At 39.8% G+C, this 15,650-nt stretch overlaps 1 protein-coding gene across 2 annotated transcripts in view; it reads left to right on the top strand.

The window, feature by feature from the left end:
- The window catches only part of LOC131103400 (ephrin type-A receptor 5), a 62,227-nt gene extending 53,603 nt beyond the window's left edge, over positions 1–8,624 (top strand). The window contains exons 17-19 of one of the 2 annotated variants that reach the window (XM_058049676.1): positions 408–601; positions 2,578–2,742; positions 3,879–8,624. In XM_058049676.1, the coding sequence (XP_057905659.1) occupies positions 408–601; positions 2,578–2,742; positions 3,879–3,990 (471 nt within the window). In that variant the 3' untranslated portion in view covers positions 3,991–8,624. Of the gene's footprint in view, positions 1–407; positions 602–2,577; positions 2,757–3,878 lie in introns of both variants that reach the window. The other variant, XM_058049685.1, reaches the window with a different exon arrangement.
- Positions 8,625–15,650: the final 7,026 nt, after the last annotated feature.

Genomic DNA, 15,650 nt, shown 5'->3' with positions numbered 1-15,650 from the left:
ACATTGATTTCAGGGATGTTTCAGTCAGGTCAAAGAAAGTGCACACGCCCCGGAGCTGGAATCAGGATTTAGCATCTTCCTTCAGAGTCCTGAAATCGGCGTTGTTGAAATATGATGCTGGCTTTTCCAGTCCATAGCCTGGAGATTTGCCATGCACAAACTAATCTTCACAACGATTGATGGAGAGGTTTGTCTTTAATCCACTTTGCGTTATGGAGATATTAAAAGGGATAACGTATAACAACCCCACAGTTTGGTGTTTGTCCCCTATTTCAATTCTCATGCAACTGTTCCTTGACTTCAAGAGGAGATTAAATTCATTCCAAATGGATGGAATTGTCCTCAGGTGTTTCGCCATCCTAACTAACCCCTCCCCCTTCTGCACACGCCTCCTTGCCTTTCTGCAGGTCATAAAAGCGGTAGAAGAAAGCTATAGGTTACCAGGTCCCATGGATTGCCCCGAGGCCCTGTACCACCTCATGATGGACTGTTGGCAGCGTGAACGCAGCAACCGACCCAAGTTTGATGAGATCGTCTGTCTATTAGACAAACTCATCCGCAACCCCTGCTCGCTGAAAAAACTGGTCAACTCCTCGCACAGGTGAGAACACGCCCTCCAGCCCCATTTATTCATTCATTTTCTACCGCTTACCGCTTATGCACGCTAACCACGCCGTGCAGCCCCCTCCACCCCCATAACATGCAGTAATACCGATAGTATTTAGTGGAAAACATCAGCTGTACCATTAAAGTACCAGGGACTACAGATGTCCCATGCCTCGGCTTGACTTGGTACTCATTTTGCAGAGAATGTACCCCCTCCGGCAAAATGGACACCCCCATGAATGGTGGGGTCCTACTTACAGCCTGTGTTTCTAATTTTTATTCAAGTTATGACATTATTATTATTGCACAGGTGTGCTTTACACTGGCCACAATAAAAGGATACTCCAAAATATAACATTGTACTGTTTTTGAAGCACTGAATGTCGACATTCAGTTTCAGCTTGGCTAGGATAGGATTAGCCTTTGTAGACTGCATTTAGAGGTGAAAACAACATGAAAAACAGACAATGGGGGACTGGGAATCTGTTGTGATGGAAAATCAATCAGAGACATTGCACAACATTGCTCATAGCCACTACAACGATTTGGAATATCCCAAAGAAGAAAAGAAACCGAGCAACTTTTAGCAACTGAAGTCTGACAGTGGATCCTGACAGTGTGGATTTGGGTAAAAAATACACTATGAAAGGGGAGGTTGGATTACTGTGTGATGGGAAGGACAGGAAGCTAATTTTCCTTAAGACAAAAGTGAAAAGAGAGAGAGACTGACAAAGTGTGTGATGAAGGAATTCTGACACTGAAGAAGACGCAGGAGGAAGATGACATAGATGAATTACTTTTCTGGTAGAATACTGTTTCACCAATCGTATTTACATCTTTCTGTATATACCGTATTTTCTGGACGACAAGTTGCTCCGAAGTATAAGTCGCACAATTTATTTTACAAACTACTTGACCAAAACAGACATTACATCCTCTTGGAAGGCAAGTTCTAACATTATTGTTAGATTATTGTTAGAAGATTATTGTTCTAACAAAAGAATAGAGAACAGGCTGAATAGGTGTAAGATATGCTAACACAATGGTTATTCAGCTACACAAAAAATAAAAGGTGTCCAGTGTTTATGTCACATAAATATTTTTTTCATTTATAAGTCGCTCTGGAGTATAAGTGGCAGGAACAGCCAACCTATGAAAAAAAGTGTGACTTATATTCCGGAAAATACGGTACTTTTCACCAGATGTAATCAGATGTGGCCAAAGAAAACTACCATGTTATTTTTCCTTCCCTTTTTCTAGTGAAACACTGCTAAATTCCACATTTTTCACCTTCCTCCCTCTCTTTTGCATATTCTTTCTCTTTCTCCCAGCTTTGAGCTTAATAAACTCATCACCATTCAGATTAAATGTAAATAGAGTCTGTTCCAGTCTTGTGTGGCTGCATAATTAAATCACTTTGGACAAAGACTGCAATCATGCTGGGAAAGACGCGGGGAAAAAAAAGCAAAAACCTAAATGAAATTGATTTTCTCAAGAATAAGCAAGAGTTTCAATCGTTTTCTGTGGGGCATCTTGGTTTTTCAAAGCATTCAAACGTCCAATTAGTTGGGTTTACATTAGCGTGTAATGACATTAAAGTGTTGTAATGGCGACGGTTATTCCTCGTTTCTTTGTACAGCAAATGAAATAATGATGCCGCTATTAGCCAGCTGCAGCTCTTACGTTGGTTTGAAGAATGGCCTGAATCGTGTCATGTTTGTCATGACTGGACAGTATTTTTTGCATCGTTATAATTCTAGAAATATCATTCTCTAAAGTACCAAAACAAGTTTCCCTTGATGGCACAGAACTGGGCCAGTTAAATACAACAAACCTGTTGTGGACTATTATTCTCTGTTTGCGTCATATCACTTGATCAGACATTTTCTTTCCATCCATACGACATCATAACTGATTAATTTGATTAATAATGATCAACTGTACACCATCTATCCTTTTTGACTGTACCAGGGTGTCCAACCTGTTGGTGGAGCATGCCAGCTTAGACGGGGACTGCAACATGTGGAGCAAAACTGTGGGAGAATGGCTGGATTCCATCAAGATGGGCCGCTATACCGAACTCTTCATGGAGGGAGGGTACTCGTCACTGGAAACAGTCACCCAGATGACCTCGGAGTAAGGCAACCTAGGTTGAAAGCTTTATGGTCTCCTCCAGAGAGGTTATTATTCAATGCATGGCTGCTGGTGTCGTCGCTAAAAGTAGTAAATATATAAATATTCATTCATTCATTCATTTTCGACTGCTTATCTTCAGTTGTTTTTGGGCGAGAGGCACAGGGCACATATAGACAAACAACCATTCACACTCACATTCATACCTATGGACAATTTGGAGTCGCCAATTAACCTAGCATGTTTTTGGAATGTGACCCACGCATGCACGGGGAGAACATGCAAACTCCACACAGGCCGAGGGTTGAATAAATGGAATAAATATAAAAATATATATATATTGTAAAATATAATAAATTAAATATAATATCATATAAAATACAATATACAATATTATATGTGTATATATATACATATAGAGAGAGTGAGATAGATAAAAAATAATATAAATAATAATAATAGTAAAAAAAATGTTGTACTTTAAAATTAAAAACTTAAAAATAGAAGAAAAAATTAAAAAGTCTATTATATTTTCATTCATTCATTCATTTTCTACCGCTTTTCCTCACGAGGGTCGCGGGAAGTGCTGGAGCCTATCCCAGCTGTCTTCGGGCGTAAGGCGGGGTACACCCTAGACTGGTCGCCAGCCAGTTCCAATTAACCTAGCATGTTTTTGGAATGTGGGAGGAAACCGGAGTACCCGGAGAAAACCCACGCATGCACGGGGAGAACATGCAAACTCCACACAGAGATGCCCAAGGGTGGGATTGAACCCTGGTCTCCTAGCTGTGAGGTCTGTGCACTAACCCCTAGACCACCGTGCCGCCCCTATTATATTTTATTATTATAAATATTTATTGTTGCCTAAATTTAATTTTTTGCACTTTTCCAGCTCTTCCTAACTTGAATCACATTACTCAAAAATGCAGTTGCTGTCATTTATGTTGCGTTTGAGGCAAGGCATCTTTTTGTGTGTGAAACCAAAGCGTATTTTACCATGATTTTCAAAATGCAATCTTGCTTAGAATTTAGTGTGTGCACTTTACCAGCTCTTCTTAACTTCAATCTCAATGCAGTTGCTGTCATTTGTATTTCTGTGACTTGATGTAACATTTTTAATGTTTTTGTGTTGTTTTTAGGGACTTGCGGAGAGTTGGGGTGAACCTAGCAGGACATCAAAAAAAAATCATCACTAGTATTCAGGAGATGAGAGTCCATATGAACAGCTCCAATACCAGTGTGAACATCTGATGCACATCCGACGCACAATACATGTGGACCTAGTTTGAGTTGAAAAGTTGGACCTAGGGCGGCTTAGCACTTTCTAATGACAAGGAGACAGTTTTTATGGACCAGCGAGCTGATTTTTTTTTTTTTTGTGGTGTCACAGACCAAACAGGAGGAACTGATTGGTTGTACAATGAAGGGAATGCGGTGGACTCAACGTTTGATTCTGACTCTCGCAGACTTTGAGAGCAACCAGCACTTTTTGGCTAAGTCACAAATAAGTCAGGCCTGTCTCAGGTTACCTTGAGTCCAGCGGTTCTGTATGGTAATTGGATCTGGAAGCACGGTCGTGTTGGGAGTCTCGGAAGTGATCACCAGCCGGGGTATCGACGGACCATCATCTGCCATGTTGATGTGTGTTTCGGGGGTCTGAACTGGCTGTCAAACTCGTGTCCGATCCCGAGCCTCATCCTATCACATTTCCATAATTTCCTTTCAATGAATGGCGAGTGAAAGCTGAGATGCATCAAAGGTGCTCCGGCTATGGACCTGTCTCGTTTCTGGATGAATGTATAGGAGGTTTAAGCACTCTTTCTTCACACTAAGGTTCTTCTAAAGTTTGCTCGCGGATTGCATGACCACGTGAGCTCGCTTAATGTCGTCTTTTCTCCAAGGAGGCGGGGAGAGAAAATGTGTCCACGCCCCTCATTCAGATCAGCCACACTGCTTCATCAGGATTAGTTGAGGATTCTTCTAGAACCCAGTGGAACATTCAAGCACTGGTGAAGAATTTGAGTTATTGGTTGACCTTCTCACGGATCCTTCTCTTCTACCAGGATTCAGGTACAGAAAACTCAGCAATCTCTTCAGTTCATGCAACCGAATCTCCTCGGACACACCTCACTCCAACTGGAACCGCTGGCAAACGGAGGCAATATTAAAGAAATGGATAATCACTTATTTATTATTTCTTGATATTTATGGGGAAAAATGCAAAAAATGTTTTGTGCTTTATCTGTGAAGCTCCGCCTATATGTGTATTTCATGTATATAATGTATTATAGATATTTAAAGCAGGGAGCATTGTTCTTCTGTCTACCATCATGTGGACACGTTGGTATTGATCAAGCATCTCAGAGTAGAAGAGTTTTTATATCTTAGTTAACCCTGGCAACATTCATGAAAGAGCGAGCCACTTAAAGTTCATATTTTGCCAGTCGGAATTCATTTGCAAAAGTCTAGTGATATTTCAATACATATTTTATGAAGTCATATTTAAAGCCTGAAAGAAATAGGAACCTTTTGTGTGGATGACAAAGTCCATATACTTTGTTGATGACTTGCTTTTTTTTGTTCTTATTATTGCTCATACACTGTTGTTTGCTTGGGAGCAAGGAGTACTGGGGCCACACTAATACGTGTATGCAGTCGTCCTTTACTATGATGCAGTTTTTCAGAAATCAATTCATTACATTTTTTTATGGTAGACTGTGGTCTATGATTAGTTAAAACCTATTGAAATGAAAGTCGTGTATTCATTCACTCATTCATTTATTCATTCATTCACCTCCCGCTTATCCTCACGAGGGTCGCTGGGGGTGCTGGAGCCTATCCCAGCTGTCTTTGGGCGAGAGGCGGGGTACACCCTGGACTGGTCGCCAGCCAATCACAGGGCACATATAGACAAACAACCATTCACACTCACATTCATACCTATGGACAATTTGGAGTCATCAATTAACCTAGCATGTTTTTGGAATGTGGGAGGAAACCGGAGTACCCGGAGAAAACCCACGCATGCATGGGGAGAACATGCAAACTCCACACAGAGATGGCCGAGGGTGGGATTGAACTCTGGTCTCCTAGCTGTGAGGCCTACGTGCTAACCACTCGTCAGTCGTGCAGCCCCAAGTCGTGTATTATTCTGGTCAAAAAAAAAATTCTCACATTCTGTTTGGAAGTGGTAATTTTTTGATTTCTTACTCCTTCCCCACTCTGTTTGAAACTCTTTTTAAGTTCATTCATTCATTCATTTTCTGCCGCTTTTTCCTCACGAGGGTCGTGGGGGTGCTGGAGCCTATCCCAGCTGTCTTTGGGCGAGAGGCGGGGTACACCCTGGACTGGTGGCCAGCCAATCACAGGGCACATATAGACAAACAACCATTCACACTCACATTCATACCTATGGACAATTTGGAGTGGCCAATTAACCTAGCATGTTTTTGGAATGTGGGAGGAAACCGGAGTACCCGGAGAAAACCCACGCATGCACGGGGAGAACATGCAAACTCCACACAGAGATGGGCGAGGGTGGAATTGAACCCTGGTCTCCTAGCTGTGAGGTCTGCGCGCTAAACACCCCATCGCCGTGCCGCCTCTTTTTAAGTTTACAGGAAAAATTAGAGGCAAAATTTTGCATAATAGTTGTGCAATCTGATATAAAGGATGAAAAATAGGAGTATAAAATTGACTATAGGCGTGTTATTTTATATCTACAGGGCATTTTATGTCTATTTATCCCCGTAATATATTTCAGTTTTGTCATTTGTCCTCATTCCAGCTTCTTATAATTCCATGACTTTGTCGTCCTTGGATTATCGCTTTTTCTTCACAGTGTGGCCCGACTGCTCCTTCATAGCTCCTTCATAGCTTGTGCTGTGGTGTGCATGTGGTGGAAAAAAGGTTGGGCGTTGTAAAGCTACTTTTCTAAGAGACGGGATAGGAGCGATATTCACTGGACTGTTTGATAAGCACACAAGAAGAATGTATGATTTTTTAAGGGGTGTTTCACGTTTTAGGGACCAGGTTAAGACTGAAATAAGGACCCCGATGAGGCCTCTATGGTGGTTGGAAGCGGTTATGGTGTTAAAACTTGTGAATTATGTCCCTATTCTGCTAGATATCATATTAATGGCCAACAGTTTTCAGTTTGCAGGAGTAAAGTATAACTGGATCCAGCTCAGTGGGAGGTAACAGCCATATAGAATATTACTTGTACAGTTTATAGGACATGTACAGTAAAGTCATTGAGCTGGCTGTGTTTGATTTGTAGCCTAGTATTTGTTAAATTCCTTAATCACACTATAATTACTTCAAAACATTTCCACTACACGCAACCGTAGTATTATTCCCCCTGATTGGGAAAGCTGTTCCTCGGGCATGAACAACTGGAAAATTCTACACTCTTACAAGTGCCTCGTATGTTTTGGGTTTTTTTTTAGCACCACTGCCCCCGCCCCCCAATGGTGCCCCGTGTTTTATTGATGTACCTTTTTGCCGAGGTTATATCTGCAGGCAATAGGAAGAATGTCAGACAATGTATGTTGGAACTAATTTTATTTGCACTTTATGATCATCTGTTGCCCTGCTCTTTTTGTTTTGATTCGCCGACAGAAAGGCGGTGCTAAATTGGGTTTGCAATGTCTGTTTTGGACACATGAGCACAAAGCTTTGGTAATACACTACCGCTCAAAGGTTTGGGACGACTTGGACATTTTTAGTACAGCTTCCAGGTGACGACCTGTGAGGCGTCTTTGTCTTAAACTACACACTCTCAGATATTTGTCTTCTTGCACAGTTGTGCATCGTTTTTCTGTCCTTGTTAGACCCAGTTTGTGCTGCTCTCTGAAGGGAGTAGTTAACAGCATGGTAAGAGATTTTTTTAGATGGGTTTTCTAATAATCTATTAGCCTCATAAAATGATGAACTTGGATTAGCAGCCATACCAGGAGATTGATGCAGAGGACTGACAGTTGTTGATAGCAGGCCTCTATGCAAAAATGTCAATCATTCTTTGAAAATCATCTGATACATTTGAATTGTTTGTAAAATTGATAAAAATTTTGTGAAATTGAATTTTTTTTTGGTGAAATCCAAGAAAATGTGTGTTTTCTTTGGAAAACAAAGAAGTGATCCCAAACTTTTGAGCAATAGTGTACTATATTTTAAGCAATTCAATTCAAGGATGTAGACCACTGTTTTCAGATGTATGGCACAATTTTTGGGTGTGCGTAGACCCCAAACAGTCTAATAACAACCATGTTGGTGGGACAGCATTTTCACTGGAAATGTACCGACTTCAAAAAAGAAGATGTAGGTATTGTTATTCCGTTACAATCAATAATAAACATAAAGTTTCATTTCTGGTTATCCACAGCATGTCAGCAAGTCCCAGGCACGGCACACCTACCCTACTTTGGTGAGCTGGGAAACGTCATGGAATGACGCGATCGCTCCTCGCTAGTTGTTTCAACTGATAGAACAACTCAAAATAATCAGTCAAAATACACACAACACGCTCGCTCACATTAAACTACACATATTTGGGTATAAAAAACAGCAGGTCATTTAATTCATGCAATCGCTCCTCTCGCAAGTACTTATTAACCGCCGCGCAAATAAATCATCAAAATGCGGATTAAGACTGAAAATAATCCACAAAGTCAAGTCAATTCTAGTAATACTGCAATGTAGAAGTGATGGGACAAGTGTACGCCTGAGTCCAGGGGTGGGCAAACTATGGCCCGGGGGCCACATGCGGCCCACCTAGTTTTTGAATCCGGCCCGTCTGTTGCTTTCTGAGTATTTCAACTTTTAACATCCAAACTGGCAACTTGCAAGTCGGATTCTTATTTAGTAAAAAAAAAAAAAAAAAAAAACTGTAAAATTAAATTACATAGTTTGATGTGAACATACAACTTAATGACTAACTCAATGACTAACTCAATGAATAACTCAATGCGGCCCACGAGTCAAAATATTTGCCCACCCCTGCCTTCGCCTCTAATCCCAATCAACCGCTAAGTGTTATATTCAACACTTGTCAATGTTACTGTTTTCTTTCTTGTGTCATGGACACCTAAGTTGTGGATGTTTCCACGGCAACTACAGTGGAACCTGAAAGGTCGACATCAGTCAACATTTGATTTGTTTGCGTTTTTTTATACAATTTTTCAGAGTTGATAATAAATAAATAACATACAGTACGGGCAAAACCACTACTGCTTACATGGGGGTTGTCTGTCAGCATTACAGAAGGTGAGTTCCTTGCAGTAAGCTAAGCATACATCCAAAAGATCGGTAGTACTGTGTCTCCAAAGCTTTTCTGTTGTTTTTTTTTTTTCCCTGGAGTGATCTTTGTGATGGTCCGATTTTGAGGTTCCACTGTGGGAGTTTGTTTATTTGCAGGTTTTGATTTCATTTAGTGATTATACTCGGAATATCAATCATCTACCACCCGTCTATGATGTTGATGATTGAACTTGGCGTACGGGTCCAACTGACGTCTTTGTGATGCGACAACCACCTACGTTTGTCCACGCTGGGATGGAAGAATCAAAACTTTTTCATTTGTAAAAACGTGTAGCTGTTGCTTTTCCCCAGGCCGAAAAAAAAAACATTTTTGTTTGTTTTTGGGCTGGACAGTTCTGGATTCATTGAAAGCACAGTAAAGCATACTCAGTAACTGTTGTGCTATATTAGTTTGTCTTTGAGACTGTCATGTATTATGTTTGTGTTGCTGTTTTTGTAGCGTGTTCTCAAATTCTATATTTTTGCAATAAAATTGTACAAACTTATGATTTGGGAGTTTTTCATTGTTACTTCAACAAATTGAGAAGTTGTGTATATTTACAGAACCAAAAAAGGGAAGCCTGAAGGTAATAAGCATTATTCTAACATTATATCTTCATTTCTACAGATTTTCACATGTGTGAAGGTCACACTGTTGCGGCGATGTTTGTTTACATATACACCAGATATGAGGAGGATATGTGGGTATGTGATGACGGCAAATGAAAGCAGGGTGGGATCTCTGGGGGAATCGCTTCCTTTCATAGCTCAAGGTGATTATAACAACCACACGTGCTAAAAGTGTTTGAAGGTGAAATTGGCCATCACGCCATCAGTGCCGCTATTACGAAAAACCTCTGTATCAGCGCCTTGAAGAAAAGACCAAGTGTGTGTGTTGGGATTGCACTGGGCCTGTATTCCCACTGGTGCTGAGTGGGATTGTTCTTGGATGAAGCGGATTGTGGCTTTGGGCTAGCACAGCCATCCCTGTAAGCATCGTACCTCTTCATCTCCATATTTGACTCTATCAAGGGTGGCCTTTTGTTGCCTTTACATCCTTTATTCCTGGCAACATCACTCCTAACCGTCCCGGCCACTGCGTCGGTGTAAAATCAGGTGTCCCAGGGCACAATAAAGTAATTTTCTCTTGAAGAGATGTCAGTGGCCGAGACATCCCATGGGTCATTTGAAAATCATTGCGGAGAGACCTCCTTTAATCATGATAAATGACCTTCAGCAGAACCTTAGCTGTCACTTTGGATGAGGTTGTGGGGGTGTCTGTGGATCTGTGGACATGAAAGACGATGGCATTTCATGAGCGTCTATGATGTTTTCAGGGTGCATTGGTGCAGTGCTGCAAAAGGGAATGACGTTTTTATATGCATTTATTTTTTTTAAATTTACATGTATTTTTAATTAATTGTAGGGCAGAAATGTATATTTTATAATTATTATTTTATATACATTTTTATTGTTTTATTTGTATTTACCTTCATATTTTATTGTTTTTTATTATTTATTTTTTATTTATTTGTTTTTTATTTTATTTTATTTTATTGTTAAGTGGTAGAAAATGAATGAATGAATGAATCCAAATTAAAGGCAGGAAAACATTATTTAAACAAACAACACCTCTGCAAAGGATACTAGAAAAGCATCAATTATTGTATTAATGAATGTGTCAAAGCCATTACATTATAAGTAAAAATTGAAAAAGTTGAATGAAGTTCTCCTCCCATTCCCTGTGGAAGTGGTACTTTTATAGCTTCTGACTTTTGTCCTTCTTTCCCAGTTCCTCAGTTTCAAACCCTTTAAGTTTAGCATGAATAAATTGGAGGCTAACTTGGTTAGCTCGGTAGAATGCTATGTTTAAAGCGGCAACCATCTCTTGTGTCTGCAGAAATCCCATTGCCACATTCTTACGTCATTCTTACATCCTCTTATGCACAATGTGGTGTAAAAAAAAAAAAAAAGATAGTAGTGCAGCAGTGCCCATAATTTTTACGTGTTTGTATGAAAGACTAGCTGTCCTGTATACAGTATCTATTTATCAATGCCATGCAACCGACATACAACACAAGGAACTTTCCTTGTGTCTTATCACTTATCATGTTTGCTATATTAGGTAAACCCAGTATAAAAGTGACTATAGGGGTGCTATTTCATGTCCACGGGGCTCTAATGTATTTTTAAAGGCAAACTATCATTGCAACTATGAAAATAGTCAATTACAATTCATAATCCAGCAATTCTCACACTGAAATATTCTAATGAAAAAAAAACAGCAAGTGTGATACTGCCGGGGTTCAAACCCGAACCACCAAATCGGCTTACCAGGTTTACCAACACACTTTCACCTGTGATGCCCCAATGACTTTATTTCTGTCCCTCTGTTTTTCCACCATTTCCCTTCATACAATTGGATGTTAGCTGCGTGTGAGCAGATAAAGATGATCTCAATGTAGCAGCATCCATCCTGAACATGAAACAGGAGGTCTGACCCCGACCAAATAAGCCGCTGGTAAATAGCCTTATCCATTCTGTTTGTGATCCGACAAGCCTGCCATGAGAGGGCCGTGTGATGTCAAGTGGCTGGCTGGCAAGGACACACACACAGACACACACACACAGAAAGGCTACTGGCAGGTCTTTGTGTAGCATTGGAGATAACTCAACACACAAACACCCCCCCACCCCCACCCGCTCACTGTCTGGCTTGCATGGTATCTGTCTCCTTCATACAAAGGCAGCCAGAGGGAAGTATTTGTCACTTGCCCAGATGTTTTCCCAAGGTCCTTTATTCCAAGCAGTCAATCATACATGAGGAGAATTGTCCCTTTAGTGTAATGGGTGTATGCGCAGCAATTGCATGCATGAGCGCATGCTGAAGGTCGGTCAAGGTGAGATGAAAACGCAGTTATCGGGAGACAAGGAGGATATAAATGTATATTAATAGCGAAAATGCTACACATATACCTCGCTCTAATGCATACACACACACACTGCGCTATTGCTCCTGGGTAATGAGGTTTGACGCACGTGAACACACACACACACACACACACACACTTCCACTGGTTAGACGTGTTCTTTGTTCTTCTCCATGTTGTATCCTAATTAGGTTTAATGTTGAATCATACTCGTTGTCACATCTGATGATGAAATCTGGAGTAATGGCATTATAGAAATGTAAGCAATGGGACAAAAAGGAACCCTTAGCTTCTAGAAACCAACGTCATTCAGTGATATTTTAGGACTCTGTATTTCTAAACTGAATATTTTCATAGTTAGAGATCCTGTTTACAACCTTCTAAATACGGTTGTAACACCATTAGAGCCCTGTAGAAATGGAATAACACCCCTATAGTCAGCTTTACACTCGTATTACCCAACAAAGTAGGCGTAATAAGTGAAAATAAGACATAATATAAACTCACAGGTGTCAGCACTGCGACTTGTTGTTTTGTTTTTATTTTATTCCTGATCTGTACAGTACTTCCTGTGGTGGTCAATGTAACGCTATGACCCTTAAGGGCATTGTTATTGTCTTCATGTTGTTGTGCTTGCGTGTGTTGCTGACAGGAAGTGATGTTGGGTGTTCAGAGTTGAGTTTCAGCATGGCGTGGGTCACTGCAGGTTACCATGTGTGGAACAATAACATGGCTTATTTGTCAACTACTATATTTTTGCCTGGTTACTGTACGTGTTCTGTATGAATCTGTGTCTGTAGCTTTAAACTTCCGTGGCCTTTTATTCACTCAGTTCCTGAGCTTTTCTTCGTATTTACAGCTTTAAACCCGGAACGATATCCTCCAGACATAAATAAGCCACGAGACAAAGGACCATGACATTACTTGTGCACACCAAACGAGCAAAAGCTACGCATGAAGGTGTTTTGCAGACTTTCATGACAAACTAGATGGTTGTGGATTAGACATTTGGAGGTTTCCAGCCCTTCTAGCTATGTGCTTTAATGAAGACATGCTGCTGTGCACTGATCTCTCGCTCCTGCAAATTGTTTTGATATTCTCTCCTGTGAAATACAACCTCTGCAATGTGTGCTCGCCGGAAAGGCCACAGTCAGTATACTTGGAGAAGTACAAGATGTGGAGGTAATGGTACGGATGTTGACTTATAGTATAGCTGCTCTGGCTGATTGTCCAATCATTGGTCCTTCAATCACAAGGCTAATATACGGACAAACTACCATTCATAATTACTTTTGGATATCTTGTATATCGACTGTATATCTGGGATGTCCAAGGTGCGGCCTGTGGTCCATTGGCCGTCTGCTTGTTGGGGTAATATTAAAAATGAGCCACATTAGACAGAAAACACAGAAAATGTGCAAATTTACCAAAACAGGCGCCTGCATACCAAAATGGCCGACTACTTGTGCATCTTATTATATAGGTTATCAAACCAAAGCCAATTCTTCCATAGACTATAATGAAAATTAAATTATATGCTACTTTAATATTATTATATTAGAAACCGATAATATAATATATTTACTTATAATATTACAAGTTTATTCATGTAAAATTGCAACTTTTTTTCTCATTAGAATACAACCTTTTTCTCTTAATATTTTGACTTTATTATCATAAAATTATTGGGTTTTTTTACATTTCTACTATTGTTCTTTTTAATTTTCTTTTTGTTTAGTAATTTAGTAATTTCTACTTTAATCATTTCTTTGTGTAATATGATCATTTTTCCCCATTTTATTTTTTACCTTATTACTGTAATATTTTATTTTTTTCAAAAATGTTTTGTTTTTGATGTTTCTCATAATATAATGACTTTTGAAAAATGACATATTTTTCCTTTAATATTTAAATTTATTTATGCTAATAAATGTTTTTTTTCCTCATAATGGTATGGCTTTACTCTCATAAAATTACAGTTTAACAGTTTTTTTTCTCTTAATATCTTGACTATATCAAATGTTCTGTGGCCCGCACTTTGGACATCCTGGTCTATAGTGCCCCAGCTTGATAGTCCATTCTTCCCCAGCACATGCATGCTTTGTTTGGACTCTGCTAACCAAGTAAATGAATGAAAACCGAGACATATTTTTGACAATAAATGTCAAAAGTGGAGGTTCTGCTGTGAGTGCACGTGTTTCTCTGGGGACTCTCCCTGCAGACAGTCTACAGTTTTTTGATGAATCACTTCTGCGCGGTGATCACTTTCCCTCAGTGAACTTCCCAAGAGTTTTCTTTGGTCGCAGCCGAAATATCATTGACTGTCTGCGATGCTATGAATGGGTTTGTCTGGATGAATAAATGAATAAATGAATGAATGAATGATGCATTAGAATAGTACAAGGAAGAGCAGACGTTTAAAATGCCTTTTTTGTTGTTGTTAAGCAAACAAGGAGATCTGGACTGACCTCATTTGGAGCACAAATACAGCACATTTCAATTGTGCGGTTGTAAAATTACAATGTAATTATTATTAAATGCATGCACATGTACATTGCATTACACTATTTAGTTTCAATCCAAGTCTTTGTCAATGTGTAAACGCTAATACATTGAAGTCCATTAATTTGGTGCAATGAAACACTTAGCGGATGAGGACATGCATACACACACACGCAGACACAGCGCTGTATGTCTCTGATAGCTTCTATTATCTAGGTCTCCCTCCTGGCTGAACATCAAACATGGATGAGCTCCAACCATAAAAGGCTCCATTTTCCTTTGATTTATACAAGGAATAAAAATCGGAAAGGTGAAAAGTCCAAACCATGCATATTTTATCAGCTCGCTCACACCAAAAGCAAGACAGAACAAATTTTGCAAAACTTAAAATAGACCACGATAGGAGCAAACACAAAGCCCTCATGCTGCAACCCCTTGTCCTTGTGGGGGCATGAGCCTTCTCAAAGAATAACTCCATTATAACAATTTTACTAGCAAAGTTTGAGCTTCTTTTCATTATGGCTGAAAAGTAGAAATACATCACACAGGCCAGATAGCGGCGGATCAATAAAGTCAGCCCACCAGAGGCCGGTTCATCTTATTCCTTTTGAAAGACAGCTTTGATTACACATCAGCGTTTTGACACTGAGAGGCGGGGGGGCGGTCTGGTATGTTTTCTCCAAATGGGCCTAAAAGCTATGAGATGCCAGATTCGACTTAACGCATCTAAGCTATAATTTAACTATGAAGTGTGCAATACTAAATAGGAGTTGGGTTAGTCAAACTGTACCAATTTGGGAGTGTTAAAAAATATTACAATGCAAATATTAAATATGATAATGATAAATTATGAAATATAATAATATACATTAGATTAGATTAGATTAGATTCAACTTTATTGTTATTGCTCATGTCACTTGTACAGGGCAACAAAATGCATGGTGTGTCTTGGAATATTCAACTATTTGACCATTCGATTCAGAGGAGTCTGATTTGACTGTCGATCTCGTAATCATATGACGATGTCATGTGATCAAGATTGTACCACTCTGACTCAATGGGGGGTGCCCGCTGATGCTCCTGAGTAGGGGTGTTCTAGAATATCCGACTACTAGTCAATTCGGAGTCATATTCAACTATGAATCTCCCCATCAAATCATATGGAGATGTCATGTGACCAA

Source organism: Doryrhamphus excisus, chromosome 2, assembly GCF_030265055.1.
Source record: "Doryrhamphus excisus isolate RoL2022-K1 chromosome 2, RoL_Dexc_1.0, whole genome shotgun sequence".
NCBI classification, from domain to species: Eukaryota; Metazoa; Chordata; class Actinopteri; order Syngnathiformes; family Syngnathidae; genus Doryrhamphus; species Doryrhamphus excisus.
The sequence above is the reverse complement of the archived record's forward strand: the minus strand, read 5'-3'. Positions and strand labels throughout refer to the sequence as shown.